Here is a 17,660-nt window from a genome sequence, read left to right as displayed (position 1 = left end):
TTGCACATCAGCTATTTTAAAAGGTCTTGTTTGTTCAAAAGGATTGTTCACTGGTAATGGATTACAAAGCAATCTTTTTTTTATTTATTCACATGTAAATTAATTTGTAAGCAAAACATCATGTTTGTTGTTTTTTTCATAAAGAATGTCCAAATTTGCTCAAGCAATCAAGGGAAAGACTTGCAGTTAAGCCTAAACAGTGAAAGAAGTCATACTTGTAAACAACTCATTGTGCTACTAAGACTGCATTTTTGTTACTGTGTGTATATAAAAAATGTATTGATATCATAATAAATACAGTTGTTTCTTACTTATAATTCAAAGCCCTTCTTTGTAGTGATTCATTGATTTGTGTGATTTTTGCTCAACAGCATAACTCATTCCCTGCAGCTCTGCAAACATCATCCACTCAAACCATTTTATGATGTGAGAATAACAAAAATGTGCACAGGCATGCCTGAGAACAACACTGAGCAGCTAATCGATGTTTTTTTTTTGCCTTAAAGCAACCCAGAAAGACTTACTGCAATCTCAGAGAAAAAAAAGGGTGAAACTAAAGATGGAACCTTAATAGGATGTTAACACAATGTGTTTGAAAACCACTGCCAATTTAGTGTCTAAATCAGGGGTCTTCAACGTTTTCCAGGCCAAGGACCCTCAAACTGATGGAGAGATGGAGCGGGGACCCCAGTATAAAATTGTGTTTTATATTAAACTGGTCCTATAGTGCCATGTATAAATGTACCTTGTTATTGTGCATTCAATACTAAGATATTAAAATAATACCAGACATCCCAACCTGCAAAAAGTCATTTTAGGGAGGGCCAGCTATAAGGACGCTTTGCTCTCACACGCGCTGCATTTATAGTCACACAAAAACACGCGCGCAGTCACTCTCTAGTTGGCGCTCTTCCTCGCTCCAGATTCCGGGAGATAGGATTTCATTTGCGGGCGTCAGGGAGCCGCTATCAATACGCGGGAGACTCCCACAACTTCCAGGAGAGTTGGGATGTCTGTAATACACATATTAATGTTTTTATTTTAAACATGTGCAAGGTACGGCCTCGTGATTGGCACAGCAGCGACAGGGGCGGGTCCTCCTCGTTGGCGGGACAGGTGTTGTGAATGAACCGGTGCCCAGCTTGAAAGAGCTCTTGTGTGTCGCTGAATGTGTGCATGACTGAAAGACGTCTTCTGCCTCTGTTTATCTATTCACTGTGTTGAATTCATGTTAATGTGTATTTAAATACATTTCAATTTGGCGAGGGGGAATATAAAAAAAAATGTCTAATCAACCAAAACTTTCGCGAACCGCAAGATCTGGTCTAAATGATTGTGAAGCAGCTACAACCCATTTTATCAGAGAAATGATCAGAGAAAGGATGACTGTATGCAACATAGAGCTCTCACTTGAAAAAACTCAACAAAGAGAAATTTTAATAGACTGAAAACAAAGATTGTCAGAAATGCGAGAGCCAATGATGTCAGCTATGTAGATTAAATAAACATACTAAACTGAATTAAAAAAAATAGGAGGTAATTTTTAATATCTCGTGCCTTATTAGTCCATTGCTAAAAAAAAAGAGATTAAACTCTCTTAGCTTTTTTTTCTTAATTTAGACTTTTTTTGTTGATTCCACTGAATGATAATTTCTCTGGACTATAAGTATCTTTTAGAGAGTGTTAGTGAGGCTCTTTTGCCAAGATTCTTTTTGTCTTGCAAATGTCATCATGATTTTTAAGATTTGAATTGTTGGTACATCGGTCGGTCATGAACACAGCAGAATAATCACGAATGCCAATCACAGGAAAACTACATTAGCAAAGATTAACAGCATTAACAAGTAGACTCTCACCTACACTGACTGAAAGGCACTTAACTACAGCACTACAAAATATGGCCTAAAAATGGTACTAACTTCAATCCCTGTAAATTTGAACAAGAACCAAATATTATGAGCTTCAACAAACTGGTATTCACTGAAGGACTATTCTGTTTTAAAGTGCTTTTTTATTGTGTCCATCTCTGTTGTTTGAATGCTATTGGACATTCAAACAATTGAGCAGTTGATCAGGAAGGGGGATACCATGTTCCTGCAGGGCTCTGTAAGCAGGGGTCTGGCAGGGAATCCAGTCATCCAAGCATCCAAGAAAAATAAAAAAAATAAATCTTCTCCCTCACTTTCTCATCACTTGTATAAGCTATATCAGAAGATTGTTTTTACTCTACTATATGCTATATTTATTACTATATATAGTAAAATACATATGAGGTTGAACAGAGATAAGCTAGTCTTCTATACAGCATACTAACATTACTAATGAAAGATGTTTGAAGTCTACAATGATAAATGTACACCGGGCAAATCCTTTTGATTTTACTGTAGGTGATCATATGGCCTCTATGATGTGACTCTCAGTCCAAACAACACCTTTTTTCCCTCACTGGTGGTGCTGCTACAAAATAAAGTGTTTGAGTTGTTGATACTTGTCTTCCTTATGCTTCCATTTAATGTTGAATTTTCAATTTCTTGCTATGGTAAAGATCGATTTAATCTTTACTTTTGAGTGACACACACTGCTATCATCTTACATCACCTATCTACCTACCTGTCATAATTCAGCCACCTGTTAGTCAGCTCCTAAAGTTATTGACAGATATAGGAGCTCCAGTTGTAAAATGGACTTATCAAAAAGAATAAATCAATAAATAAATAAATAAGAAAAAGTGACAAGCTGTGACTTTAGTAGACTGATGAAGAATTGGCCATGTCAAAAGGTTGCTATGACACCAACATGCCAGTTTTGAACAAAACTATCCACAAAGCATTATGAAGGTAAGGCAATCACAAGTTGAAGCCTCTGCAACAATAATATCAGTGATATTTCCAACTATGCAGTAATAATACAGTAAAGAACCTACTAATGAACACTTAAAGGAGTATTCCTGCTCTGGACACTAAATCTATGGTTCTCACAGTCTTATCTATGAGCTCTGTAGACACTGTCAACCAGTCTCATTCCCCTTTACCACCCCCCTCTCACACTTGTCAATCACTACAACATACCACAAAAGACCTGGTGCTCCTTAGATAGAGGAGAAAGATCACTTCAGACTCCATCATGCTGAAGCAATAGGATCCAGTATTGAATGACAGAGTGAAGAGATGGGCTGGGGCTGCTCTGCCTGTCTCTTTGCTTTGCAGGAGCGAATATCTTCAGACTCAGTTAACAATACATGTCCTATCTGAGATAACATAGCACAGGCTGGGTTTGTAAGAAAAACAAGCAATGCATTTCTTTTAAAATACCTGCAAAATGTTATATAAATCTTATTGTGCACCAGAGATGTGTAGTCATGTTTATATACAGCAGGTGGCACACAAAGTCTGCTGGATTTGTCACTGCACCAGCTCTAACTTGCACATTACTGAGTATTCAGTTACATTCAGTGTAATGTTATCACAGTATAGATTTAATCAGTTCCATCCCACATCAAAATCCCTGGCAAGAATTCCAGCTGTTCAGAGGTCCCATCTCTACTTCGCAATATAGGTTTGGTGTTTTTGAGTTCATAGCTATGTTTCTCTGTTTCTCATCATGAGCACATCTGTTTACATTTGAAGCAGCTGAGCGCGTGGTGATTGTATCACTCAGCAAACCTGTTCAACAGGCTTTCCAGTTTCTGTTCCTTTTCCTGCCATATCTCTATGTCTCTCTCTCTCTCTTGCTTTGTTTTTCTGTCTCTCCTATTTCTCAGAAACAGGATGGCCAACATTGTGTAACCTTTGCAAGACTGAATGAGTTTGAATAAAGGGGTGTCTCTTGGGAACTTTTTTGAAACATTTCCTCTTGATCTATAATTAGGTCATTCATTTACCTGGTCAGCTTTAAATCATTTTAGCCTAGGTTAAAGCAACTTAAAACTGTAACTTTAAATATACAAGTTTCAACAAACAAGTCAGATGATAGAAAAACTCTGAGCAGGCCGACTGACTGATGATTTTCTCTTTAATGAGTGGGTTCACTTTAATGAGTGGCATTATGTAAATTCTCCATCCTTAACGAAGAGAGTTAATGAGGCTCACACTGATGTCACGTACAAGTATCAGATGCATCACTAACTCCCTTCTAAATAAAACATTACACACCAAAGTTGATTTTAGTGCAACACACAGTGACGTTGTTGTTTCAGTTGACACCCTCAGCATACAATGGTCATTTTAAAATATAAAGATAAAGTTTTGCAGTATAGTGTCTGAAAATGTGAGTTGTTTATCCATATTTAAATTTGATTGGAGATTGGCTGTGTGAATAAACTGAGCTATAAACTGCTGCTGTTATGTGGTTTGTGTGGTTTGTGTGGTTTGTGTGTGTGTGTGTGCATGCGTGCGTGCGTGCTGCCCTTTAACCACACATTCTGTTGTTACTGGGACATTGCCATATTTCAGTCCCTCTTGCTGACTAATTTTGGAAAAAAACAAGAGAAAAACATGATTTATCTAATATTCTTACATTTTTATATCATAATTCTTTAATAGTCTGACTCAATGTGCTTTACTTCAAGGCAGTGTTTCTTTGCAATGCAGTCTAATGTATACAGCTGAATCACCGGAGAGTCACAGGGATCTGTCAATCAAAGGGGTAGGTCAGGTACAGCATTGCATTATACTGTAATGACCTTTACCTCCAAAATGTTAACTTGTCACAAAATAAGACTTTGACTTTGACAAAGCAGGAGAATAACCTACCATGACAAATTGAAAGTCATCATAAACTTGCACTGTTTTCAGTCATGCTAGCCTCACCTGCACGTGTCATGCATGACAGGTAAAGACAACAAATGTTTATCCCCTGGTGGTTTCAGATAGAACAATAGAACAACTGAAAGAAAAACAAACATTTTTAGTAGAAACCAGTAGGATGACATTGCAGCATGGTGATTATATCACATATTTACAGCTATATGAAACAGAACGGAGTCCGAACGAAGTCTTCTCGTTAGACAACAGACAAGAGACAAGACTACACTGCGCCATGAGAGCTAAATTGGAGGTCTTGGCCACAGTCCTGGGCTTCATTGGCCTGATTGGGACTGTAGCCGTCACTGCCATTCCCATGTGGAGGGTCTCCGCCTTCATTGGTGCTAACATTATTGTCATGGAGGAACTCTGGGAAGGCTTGTGGATGAATTGCTACAGACAAGCTGACATCAAGATGCAGTGCAAGGTGTATGACTCGCTGCTAATTCTCCCTCCGGAGCTGCAAGCCGCCAGGGGGCTTATGTGTGTCTCCATAGTCCTGGTTGTCATCTCCTTGTTCGTCACAGGATGTGGGACCAAGAAAAGCAGCTGTTGTGATGACGATATGAGAAGCAAGAACATCACCATAGCTGTGGGGGGGTCTTTGTATCTGCTTTCGTGTTTGACCACACTCATCCCTGTCAGCTGGGTGGGCCATACTGTTATACGCAATTTCTATAACACACAGGTCATGGATTCTCAGAAGCGAGAACTAGGGGAGGCCCTCTTCCTTGGCTGGGCCACCTCTGGTATTTTGCTGATTGCTGGGATCATCTTTCTGTTTAGCTACTGCAAACGGAGCTCCAAAGAGGAAGAGCCATACACTGAAATGTCTCTAATGGCGGGAAAAGATGGACAGAAAGCGAACAGCGTGCACCTGGAGAGGACCCCATCCAGTTTTTATAAGCAGCAAGAATATGTTTAACAACTGAACTGAACTGAACTGCGCTGTACTGTACTGCCTGCAATGTGCAAAATCCACTTTATATGTCACGATTTGAAGTCTGCTGCCTTGGGAAAGTCAAAATATGATGTGTAAATACATTTGTTTTCACTGCTTATACACACGTTTTCATCATGGCTTATATCTAATGTTCCTATTGCACAATACATTGTTCTAATCTCCAGTGTTTGTAATGTTTATTCTGCCCAAATGTATTGTTTATTGATTAAATGACGTTTCTCAACTGTCAACTTGCATGTTTAACTACTCAATTGTCTTTGAGCCTTGTGATTTAGTAACACATGAGTCATTTCAGCTTAGGTAACAACAGACTATTGAATCTGAAAAAAACAAAAAAACAACAAAAACCTAACCCTAACCCTTTTTTATAGAGCACATTTTAAAACAGACATTAGTGCTTTGACAGACAAATTAAAGCAGGATACTCAGAAGGCAAAATAAAGCAACAGAAAGCCAAACAGTTAGGTTAAACAAATACAAGACAAGGTTAAGATGGAAGTTAAAATGACAAGACAAAAAATGTAGAAAGAGAGCAGAGAGAAGACAGAATGATAGTGAATGATAAAGATGGTATAAGAAATAAAAGATATAAAAAAAAATTAAAAGAAATAATAAACACAAATAAAAAAGAATGAAAGCAATAAAAAAATACATCACAATTAAAGATATTCTGGTTTTAAGAAGTGATTGCCTTATTTCCTCAGGTAAGTCATTCCAAAGCCAAGGGGTCTTGATGATAAAAGCACAGTCAACTTTAGCTACTCTTGACTCTGGACCAGCCAGAAAGCCCCCATGTAAAGAGCTAAGGTTTTGAACTGACTCTTATTGGCTCAATATTTATGTAGCTTGGGGCCAGATCCAGAACTTTAAAAGTGATCAGTAAAATTTTAAAATCAATTCTAAATTAAACAGGGAGCCAATGGAGAGAAGCCATGTTTGGAGAGATGTGATGTAATCTTTTAAAACCAGTAAGAAGCCAAACTGCTGCATTCTGAACTAGCTGGAAGTGACTTTTTATGAATGACTTTTGGTTTAGTTTTAGCCTGAAGAAGAGCAATGCGCTAGAACTACATCTGAGATTCCCAGAGTGAAATTTGTACATTTATACGTAGCTTCCCACAACGGCAAACTTTAACAACACACAGCTAACACTCCAGATACCCCTCATTTCTATTAATTATAGTGTTTTTGTTTTTTTTGTCTTACAAAAGCTCAAGACTGACAGTGGAACTATGAGAACTGCTGGCAAACTGACAATACTGAGTTACAATGAAATCAACCCGACTCAAGTTTCTGTACTCCACACCTTTTTTATCAGCTCAGTTTACATATAAAGCAGGAGACAGTTAGACACGTGATCATTCAGCATTCGTTTTGAGAGAGACAATACATTCCTACCTACCTGCAGTCACCACCTCTACAAAAAGGATGATGGTTTTCTTGTTTATCATTCTGCTAAAAATACTTTTCAGAGATAAGAAGTGTCACACATATTGTATCATTTTACCTCCAATTTCCTACCAAATCAACAAGTTATATACATTTTTAATGTTCATAATCATGTTATAGCAATTTTTGCCAATCACATTTGCTGTCTAAATCAGTTTCTTCAGTTAACCCTCACACACTGTTCATATTCAGACCATTCACAGTATCCCCACATAATTAGTCCAAGATTAATTCTTATTAATGAAGCTTTCAGAGAGCAAAGGGAGTTTATTCTTCAGTTCATACAATAAAAATGTGTAAATGTGAAGAATTTAACTTTTTTTTTTAAAATTTCCCTAGTGACCAAATGATTACTGCCTTTAAGAGAGGAAAACATACTTTGATCAAGTGTGATTAAATGGTCTTAATCACAGTATCAATTGACCAATTGTTACTATTGGCAGTTGCATTAGCATTTAAAAGACACTCTTGGGCATGTCCCCATTTCTGTGACGGCTATAAAGCAGCTCAACCAGTAAGGTTGCATTGCATCGTTAGCATTTTTTTGTGGGTGTATAAGATCCTTAAGTTCCTTCCTCTTCTATTTAGACTTGTTTCTTGAGCTGTAAGAGTGCAGCCGAAGGTCTACCTGTGGCTCTCTGTGTGATAGCCGCAATGGCCTCTTACACTGCTTACAGTGGCTACGGTAAGCCGCCTCAATCTTATGTGGGCTCTGCCTATACTGGCTATGATGAGAAGCAGCCACAGACCTATGCAGAATATGAAGACTCTGTGTTGGCAGAAAAAAATAGAATTGAGAGAAAGAAACGTCGGGAAGCTATCTGTTGTGAGGTAGTGGCCCTCATCATCGGTTTCATTGGACTAATCGGAGTGGCAGCTGTGACGGGTCTGCCTATGTGGAAAGTAACAGCCTTCATTGAGGAGAACATCATTGTCATGGAGACCCGCTGGGAAGGATTGTGGATGAACTGCTACAGACAAGCCAACATCAGGATGCAGTGTAAGGTGTATGACTCCCTGCTGTTTCTGCCCGCAGACCTTCAGGCTGCTAGAGGTCTGATGTGCAGCTCTGTGGCCTTGAGCACCTTCGCCCTCATTGTTTCAGCAGTGGGGATGAAATGTACCAAAGTGGTAGACCATCGGGCTCGCACAAAGCATATCGTTCTTGTGGCAGGGGGCTGTCTGTTTCTGATGGCATGTATTACTACTCTTATCCCTGTGTCCTGGACCGGCCATGTCATCATCAGGGATTTCTACAACCCTCTGCTCATCGACGCCCAGCGAAGGGAGCTCGGGGAGGCTCTTTACATCGGCTGGGTGACCTCAGCTTTCCTTTTCACTGCCGGAGTGATCCTGCTCTGCCGTCACGCTCCACGCACCCAGGATTCAGAAGAGAGGATTGTATACAACCCTGGGGTAAATCTCTACCAACCTGCATATGCGTACCAACCGTACAGCTATCAGCCGGCATACACCTACCAACCTGCCTACTCTGCACCCCCACCAGGATCTGTAGCATACACACCGAGTCACTACTAGTGAGGACAGGATATAAACACAGAGACATTTTTTTTAATTTGAAAAATCAGCTGACCAATATAACTAAACTAAAGACTGTTACTGGAAATGGCCAAATCTTTTATAACTTTCTCAAAGAGGACCAAGTGTATTGTGGCTACTGTGATTCATTGTTGAAATGACTTTTTAAAAGATATATATACATAATTTTAAACTGTTGAATTGACTGTCTATGCTTTGTTTATTTGAATCTGTTTTCATATATTATTGTACATCATTCAGCCAAAGTATTTTATCTGTAAGAATACAACTTTTAGCTCTAGATTTGTTTCATTGCCTTCACAGCCTCTGCTGAAATGCTCTTTGAGAACAAATTATGCACTAGGCCTTTTTCAGTTAACACACCTCCAGATGATTTGTGTTCACTCTTATTTTTATTGTAAATGTACATACTTTTTCAGCTCTAGTGTGAGTATATGATTTAATGTGGTTTTCAATAAAAGGGTTACATTTAAAAAATAAGATATTTTTTCTGTTGTCCAATCAAAATTAGATTAAATTGATCAATAAATGAGGCTGTGCTATTGCTCCCATAGCCAATAACTAAGTTCCTGGCAAAAAACAAACAAACAAGAAGTTTCTACTGAAACTACCTGTTTCACACAATGGTATGCAAATGGTGAGTTGTTGTGTTATCTCCATTGATGTCAGTGGCAGTCTGCCTAAACTGGTAAAACCAGACTCTTCACACAGGTCCACCCACCATGTAAAATGGCCAAGAGAATTCATGTCAACTGAGCTGCAACCAGACAAGTAATCCAACACTGACAGTGACACATTGTAGGTACACAAGTATTACCTCCACCTCAACCTCCACCTCATGACAAATTCACACACACACACACACACGCATGCACGCACGCACGCACACACGCACACACACACACACACACACACACACACAAACACTACAAACAATGATATATAGGAATAGTAATTCATAATTATAATTTCTGTAGTTGAAACTGGTAATACATTAACTTTTTTAAAATACACCATCAGTCACAAATTGGTAACCATTTACAACCATTTACAACTTCCTTGTTAATAAAATCCCTTAAAAAGGTTCCTTGTAAAGTATGATCTAAGAATGTAAATTGAGACTTCTGAATAAACAAAGTGGCAGCCAACAGCAGCTCTTGGAGTTGTACAAAGAAAAAACAGGCCTGGGGGATTCAGTTTCCTAGCAACAGGTCACAATTCCCACCCCTCCCATTCTGGTGTCCTGTCCATTGGGAGGAGACAGGTGAATATCAACCTGCTTCTCCTCCTCCAATGAGATGCAAAGCCCCTTCATAGAGGGAATCCACTGCTTCCTACTATAGTCGCACTGTGCTCATACATTTTTGTACGCACAAGCCGGAGGAATAACAGGAGGACAAGATGGCCAACTCAGCACTGGAGATAGTGGGTCTTTTATTGACCGTGATTGGGCTGATTGGAGCAGCAGCGAGCACTGGGATGCCAATGTGGCGAGTCACAGCCTTCATTGGGGAGAATATCATTGTGTTTGAGACCCGTTACGAGGGTCTATGGATGAATTGCTACAGGCAGGCTGACATCAGGATGCAGTGCAAGGTCTATGACTCTCTCCTGGCCCTGTCCCCTGACCTACAGGCGGCACGAGGACTCATGTGTGCTGCTGTGGCGCTGAGTGGCCTTGGCCTACTGATCAGTTTGGTGGGGCTGCAGTGCACATCTTGCATTGACAATAGCAATGATCGATCTAAACGGATGGTCCTCATCATTGCAGGATGCATGATCCTAATGTCTTGCATCTGTGTCCTCATCCCTGTGTCCTGGACTGGTCACGTCATCATCACAGACTTCTACAACCCCTTGCTGATTGACGCACAGCGCAGAGAGCTTGGAGAGGCCCTCTACATTGGCTGGGTGGCTGCTGCTTTCCTGTTTGCTGGGGGATGCATGTTTACTTGTTGTAATATTCAGTCCGATGACAAAAGTTCACAACGGTATGTGTACTCCAGGAACACTGACTACGTAGCCTATCCTCCGCAGCCTCTGCAGCCTCAACAGCTGATGTTTCTTCCCCAACCCCAGCCAGTGCTATCGAGACATCCATCGACCAACTACAGCTACCAGTCCAGACACCCCTCTGTACGCAGTGGTGTGGCTTATCTCTGAACACTTTAATAGACTGAGGTAATGACAGTCACAGGGTTTGCTTGGCTGTGCAATCTATGACACATTTCAAATGTCAAACGACGTATTTCAGATTACAGAATAACACATTTCAATTAGTAAATTTACTGTGAATTCATATGTACTTAATTCATGTTGATGTCTGCTTTAAATCCTCCTTTTTTAATATACTATTTGAAGAGTACTTATGTTCTGAAACAGCACCCCTTACATAATATTGATATAAATCTACAAAATGACTAGAATCATACTTTTGTAAGCCAATAACAGATTTCTACGTGTGTTTTATAATATAATCACTATTTTATACTGACAACCTTTGTATATTTGAATATTGGGTTTAAAAACTATGTGCATATGCTGCAATTAAATATTGAAATAAATGAAGGAGCTATGTAACCCTTACACAGGCAGTTATATTTCACAGATATTTCAACCCAACTTCAAAGTAGCTCAATTGACTAACTCAACACAGTGACTCTCTCTAAACTCTTTAACATGACCTCTCAAAGGCACATATCACCCCTTGTACACACACATTCGACATATTTACCTACTTTGTTTTGACCAGTTTTACCAGTTTTTACAAGTATTAGATTCACAATTAACAAAGGGAAAACAAAGACAGGTGAATAACTGTGCGAGAATTACATGGACATTAGTGTGCCTAAAATTCAAAATGTTGTGTATCTGATAGAAAATGATCAGAAAAACAAATATGAATCTTTGCTGAAGTTTGGTATGATGTCATGGAGCTAATAGGAAATGATATAACTAAGCAAATGGCTAAGTAAACATGAGATGCAAGTTTAAGATAGCTTGTTAAAGGTGTGGACTCAGAGGCAACTCAGTCAGACTGCTCAGTGTTTGTGAGAAGCTGGAGGAGCCTGACAGCATGATCACGTGATCAGAATTTGCAAGTCACTCTGAAGGGAGATACAGAGAGCATTAGACAAAAACTTGTGCATTTTATGTATGGGTGGATCCTCTTCCGTATGTTTGAGCAACAGAAAAACATTCCTGTCTCTTCAGTTAAATATATTAGCTCTTAAAATACTGAGTTAAGAAGCAAACTGCTGTTTAAATTATAAGCTGTAGAATCTCCCTTCTCAATACGCATGATGCATTTTTATTTATACACAAAACAGGAAATTCAGTGTTTGGGGTCTTTGTTAATAATAAATAGTCATTTTATTGCTGGGTCATACTGGAAATGTTTATTGAGGTAATAACAATGCTGTTTTTCTCTTTAGTTGCTTGAGGTTAGAGCAAAATGAAAGATCTGTTTGTTTGTGTTATGCCCTCTCAACCACCCTGGAGCTATATGAATATAAAATATGTTAACTTGTGATTTATTATATACATAAACTGTATATTTTGTACTCAACAATCAATAATTGTAGTTTGACTATGTGACTTGAGCTCCCTTAGCATTTCATTACCTTGAAGGTCATCTCTGCCCCCCAGTGGAACAAAGGCATACTGCAGGACCTTATATTCTACATTGTATGTTTGTTTGCTTTTGAATTTTTATCACATGTAATTACGGAGAATAAAAACAAATGATGAAAACGTTTAAAAGTTTTGAGTCATTTGCAGCATTGTGTTGCGGGTGTTTTCTGCTGATGAATCTGATAACATAGATATACCACTATACAGCCACAGGGACCATAAACACAAATAAGCAGAGGTCATTTTTACCCCCATCACTTTGAGCCAATCAGGTGACCGCAAAGCATTGTTATCAAAACAAACTGTCTCTCACAAACTGCGTCAGGCGAGGACAAAGTCCTAACAGCCTTAGGCAGGTCACTTTCTCTGAGATGTGCTAAAGCAATAATTTGTTTCGTGAGCTTTCCTAATTTTCGATTTGGACCCAGCTGGACTCTTTTACACTGCACAATGGTTCAAGGTATTATGGATATAGCTGCGATGTGCGTTGGCCTGGTCGGGCTGATCGGGGCAGCGGCTACAACAGGAATGCCCATGTGGAAGGTGACAGCTTTCATCGGAGAAAACATCATTGTAATGGAAACACGCTGGGAGGGCTTGTGGATGAACTGCTACAGACAGGCCAACATAAGGATGCAGTGTAAGGTGTATGACTCCCTGCTGTTTCTGCCACCAGAGCTACAGGCAGCCAGGGGTCTGATGTGCTGTTCTTTGGCCTTGTCAGGACTTGGGCTCCTTTTGGGTCTGGGTGGAATGCGATGCATTTCCTGTTTTCAGGGTAATGATCGGGCTAAGACCATAATCCTGATGATCGCAGGTGCCATGCAGTTTATGGCCTGCATCTGTGTCTTCATTCCTGTATCGTGGACAGGTCACGTTATCATCAGGGACTTCTACAACCCTTTGCTGATTGATGCTCAGAGGAGGGAGCTGGGAGAGGCCCTCTACATCGGTTGGGTGACTGGTGCCTTTCTTTTTGCCTCGGCCATGTTGTTCGTCTGCCGCCGTATGCCCTCAGACAAACAATCATTTGAAATGTACTACCCGCCCAACTTTGTTGATCACAGGCCACTACCAAGCAGGCCAGCTCTGATGAGTTATCATCCTATCTCGAGTGTTTCCAGCCTCAGATCGAATGCATACCAGTACCAGCCTCCTCTGCAGAACAACAGCCCCGTTGGACAACAAATAGCAACTCCACTGCAAAACATCTCTCAAGTAATGACAAACAACGGAGCACCATTCAACCCTCCTGTTGTCTACAACCTGAGTCTACCTGAAAATGCATCGTTTCATCAAGGAAGCATAGCTCACCATTCGTCTATGAGGAGTTCTAACCTGTATACACCAGGAACCTCCATCTACAAAGGCCAAAACATCACAAGACATTCATCAACTTACACAGGCGATCCTACTATGTCCTACCAGTCCAGTTTTCATCCAGTTCCACACAGGCCTGTTTTCATAGGATATAGCGAATCAAGATTTGAACCGCAGTTTCATGGTGGGGGCAGGTCTAGTGTACACATATAAAGAACAATCATGCGTGAGCTTTTTGTAGCTGATTAACCTTTACAAACACAAAGCACTGAGCTTTTTATACTGTATCATCATCATCATTTAAACTGCTGTACATTAGTGACAATGTAAAAGTCAATTTTGTTATCTTTGATTAATTCTGGATGAGCCAGACACACAGACTTAATAGCATATATAACTTTTTTTGTACTATTAATGTAGTTTTTATTATTTGTATTGCAGAAAACATCATTATGTGATAAGGTTGCTGTTGTTATTAGTATAAATACAGGTGATGGGCTGTTCTCAAGAAACCATGATATGGGCTTACTTTCCCAGAGATATTTATCATGTATCATTGTGGATTTGTGTTTTGCATCTCTGTAACCACCTGTTCATTATATTTTACATTTCTTGTTATTAAAATTGCACATGTTTCAGTGTAGGCCTATGTATTTTCATCTATAAAAAGATATCTTTGCAACCCCTTCACCTCAGAGCACTCAGTAATGACAAATTACTTACTTTAAGAATATATTCACATTCCTATTAACACAGATCATTAAAGGAAAGTTACGAGTTACAACAGTTTATAAGTTTGCAAGTTCAGTTTGGAGGATGCAGCAGTTCACTGACTAGTTTTTGATGAGTAGTAAGAAAAACCTGTTTGTGTGGAGTATCGTGTGGCGTCTTTCCAGGATAGCAGCATGTTTCCAAAGACATGGGGAGTGGGGAGGCTGTTTCCCTGCATTCTTCCATGCTGAATTTCTACTGAGATTGACACCATGCAGGCTCTGTATGAAGCAGTACAGAAATAAATAAGGAAAAGAATGAATGTCTGAGATATGTGGTTAAGTAAATGAAGAACATTCATTAATACTACTTTCTACCTCACTGTGTTGTAAATCGTCATCATCTAGCTGTAGGTTTAAATCAGATTCTGTGTCAAATGTTATATTTATGAGACTAGATGGAAGGACTTTCACAGATAAGGTACTGAACTGGTTTTGAATATGTAATCTGCTTTGTATCAAGTGCTAAATGTTTTATGATTATTGCCTCATAAAAGCAATCCTATACTGGCAGTTGTTTATGCCCTCACAATGCTGGCCTGAACCAATCCTAGACACTGTCATTATTCACCACTAGATGACAGCAAAGAACATGATGAGTGTCTTAAAGTCTGGCCAGAACTTGCATCCTTTCATTTATTACTCTGCAGGTGTGCAGAGTAATAAGGAAATAATGCTTTCCTTCCACTGCCTTTCATTAGTTGAAGCTTTAATTGGAAAAATTTTATTTAGGGCAAATAAACTCACAACATAAACACCCAATTTAAACAACAGGCGACAGAGACAAATTATAGCTAGAGACAATAATGGTGAGAGTGACTGAATCCTTGCATTTTTCATATGGACAATAAACAACATTGTGTGACTTTATCTATTTATTAACAAAATTGTAATTCTACTAAAACAGAGTTTCTAATGCCAAAACAAGAAGGCCATATTCTGCTATCCAATTAATTTATTCTGTTGCAGTGAGTTATAGCAGATTATCTTTGTGAGTTTACTTTTTCATCTAATCTTCAATTTGCACATAGCCCTTTGATAAAATATTTTGTCCCAGGAAAACGCATCTGTGTGGTATAATTGTTGTTGTAGATCTAGAAATAGTCTAATTTCTGGGAAAATAAATAAATGTGAGGTTATGTTACTCCCAAGAAACCAATGAAACACCCCTGATGCTTCTCTCTTGCTTAAAAACAAGTGGTTTAGTGCAGTGGTTCTCAAACTTTTTCACATCAAGGACCCCTACACTGACAAAAATTAGACCATGGACCCCAATTTTAATACGATTTCGTCCCAGTACCCCCCAATTGATGATATGTTTTGCTTTTAGACAAGTCAAGTGGACGAAACCCATGACCAAAATAGTCATATGTTCTGTCATTGTGTTACAAAATACATTATTACCCATCTGAGGGCCCACTGGAGCCCACTGGAGCCACCTCAAAGACCCCTGAGGGTCCCCTCAAAAGGTGTTCTCAAATTGGGGTCAGGGGAGTCCCCTGACCCCAATTTGAGATTTGGTAGAGTCAACAGTTGTCAATTGGTCCAATTGAGCAACAACTTTTTTCAACCTCCATCATTTCAAAGCTTCAAAGGGAAAAGTGGGTTAAGGTAACGCAGACACATTTTATTTGACTATGAGACTGTGTCAGACAAACAGTTTGAGGTAGTTAATCTTCAAGGGAGCGTCACCGACCAGTTTGAAGATTAGATTTGCGTTTCCATTAGGACTGGAGCAAAGATTTAATCATTCCTCGGTGTACCAAAGCAAAGACGTTGTCGAGGTCGAATGTTGCCAGATTTGAAGTTAATCTTCAGGACGTATCCATGTTTGCGGATCAGCGGCTTGGCTGTGCCCTCAATTGAGCGCCTGCACGGGAGGCTTGCTAGCTGTCAAGTCAGCCACACACAAGTGGAGTAAAAATGTAAACAGGAAATGCCATTCTTTCATAATACAAGCATAAATTGACCACTAAAATGGTGGCTTAATTAGCTGCAGCAGCCACAGGTAATATAATATTTAAACATTACAAGACTACACCTTGAGAATCTGGGATATTAAACAGATGTGTGGTTGAATATATCAAATAAACATATAAAAATTAAAAGTGCAGTGTGTAGAATTTAGTGGCATCCAGTGAAACAGACTTGGAAGAAATGGAATATAATATTCATGAGTATGTTTTAATTAGAGTAATCGCCTGAAAATAAGACTTGTTAAATTTTGTTAGCTTAGAATGAGCCCTTTGTATAGGGAACGGGTCCCCATATGTGGAGCCCGCCATGTTGCACCACCATGTACAGTAGCCCTGAACAGACAAACCAAACACTAGCTCTAGAGAGGGCCTGTTGCATTTTTTGCACGTTTCACAGCCACTGTATGCTCTCCTATACATTTGGAAGAGGAGCCGGAGGGGAAGGGAATCTGCAACCTCAGATGTCACTACGTCCTACACGCTGGTGCTCTAAGAATGTTTGATAGATATGACATTAAATATAATACAATGGTCTGCCCTGTAGCTCTGTCATGTTTGATTATATTTAGTATTTTGTTTCTCTTTCTTAAATAAACCTTATATAACTGAATTATTTTGAACAGATGTCTCCTTAGCCTATACATGTTGATCTCTCCACATGCTGATTTTCCAAATAGTCTCACCCCTACACATATTTCAGGTATTTTAGGTCTGGTATAACCTAAACAGAGTCTGTTGAGTCTGATCATGTTTTAAGATGGACCTTAACACCCACTTTTTTTTTCTCTGGCTATAAATTGTGTTTAACCAGTTTTTATTTGATTTCTACTTCTATGATTTCCTGGGTTTCAAACATGTTTCTGTTTTAATCTTGCTTCATGTTAACAACATCTGTTATGCACATATATATTTGTATGCTTGTATGTGTAGACTATGCATAGGGTATGTGTCTTTCTGAAGTACCAGTCTAACACCTGTTTGCTTTATGAATCAAATAAACTTGAGAAGAAATTTTATTTTGAAAGTTATAACAGGAAGTGGTGTTGTTCACCCATGCTGGTGTGACAGCAGTGGAACAGTGCACAGTGCTCCTCCTCAGTTGCACCTAACTATTCAAGTGTGCGCCGGGAAAAAATAACATGATATCTGGACAGTGACTCTGGGAAATCTTACAGGCTGCACAGAG

General features: G+C 39.3%; 4 protein-coding genes across 4 annotated transcripts; all 4 read left to right on the top strand.

Moving 5' to 3' along the window:
- The first annotated feature begins 5,037 nt into the window (after positions 1 to 5,037).
- On the top strand, positions 5,038 to 5,727 carry LOC128360197 (claudin-17-like). Its single transcript, XM_053320571.1, has one exon. It carries the CDS (start codon positions 5,038 to 5,040, stop codon positions 5,725 to 5,727), a length of 690 nt encoding a protein of 229 aa, XP_053176546.1.
- Positions 5,728 to 7,869: 2,142 nt separating this feature from the next.
- Positions 7,870 to 8,754, top strand: LOC128360599 (claudin-8-like). Its single transcript, XM_053321065.1, has one exon. It carries the CDS (start codon positions 7,870 to 7,872, stop codon positions 8,752 to 8,754), a length of 885 nt encoding a protein of 294 aa, XP_053177040.1.
- A 1,422-nt stretch (positions 8,755 to 10,176) lies between these two features.
- Positions 10,177 to 11,156, top strand: LOC128360441 (claudin-8-like). The gene has a single exon (XM_053320874.1). It carries the CDS (start codon positions 10,177 to 10,179, stop codon positions 10,936 to 10,938), a length of 762 nt encoding a protein of 253 aa, XP_053176849.1. The 3' UTR covers positions 10,939 to 11,156.
- Positions 11,157 to 12,858: 1,702 nt separating this feature from the next.
- On the top strand, positions 12,859 to 13,941 carry LOC128360628 (claudin-8-like). The gene has a single exon (XM_053321098.1). The coding sequence runs from the start codon at positions 12,859 to 12,861 to the stop codon at positions 13,939 to 13,941; it is 1,083 nt and encodes a 360-aa protein (XP_053177073.1).
- The last annotated feature ends 3,719 nt before the right edge of the window (positions 13,942 to 17,660 follow it).

Source organism: Scomber japonicus, chromosome 6 (assembly GCF_027409825.1).
Source record: "Scomber japonicus isolate fScoJap1 chromosome 6, fScoJap1.pri, whole genome shotgun sequence".
NCBI classification, from domain to species: domain Eukaryota; kingdom Metazoa; phylum Chordata; class Actinopteri; order Scombriformes; family Scombridae; genus Scomber; species Scomber japonicus.
Note: the sequence above shows the minus strand (reverse complement) of the source record. Positions and strands in the feature narration are given on the sequence as shown.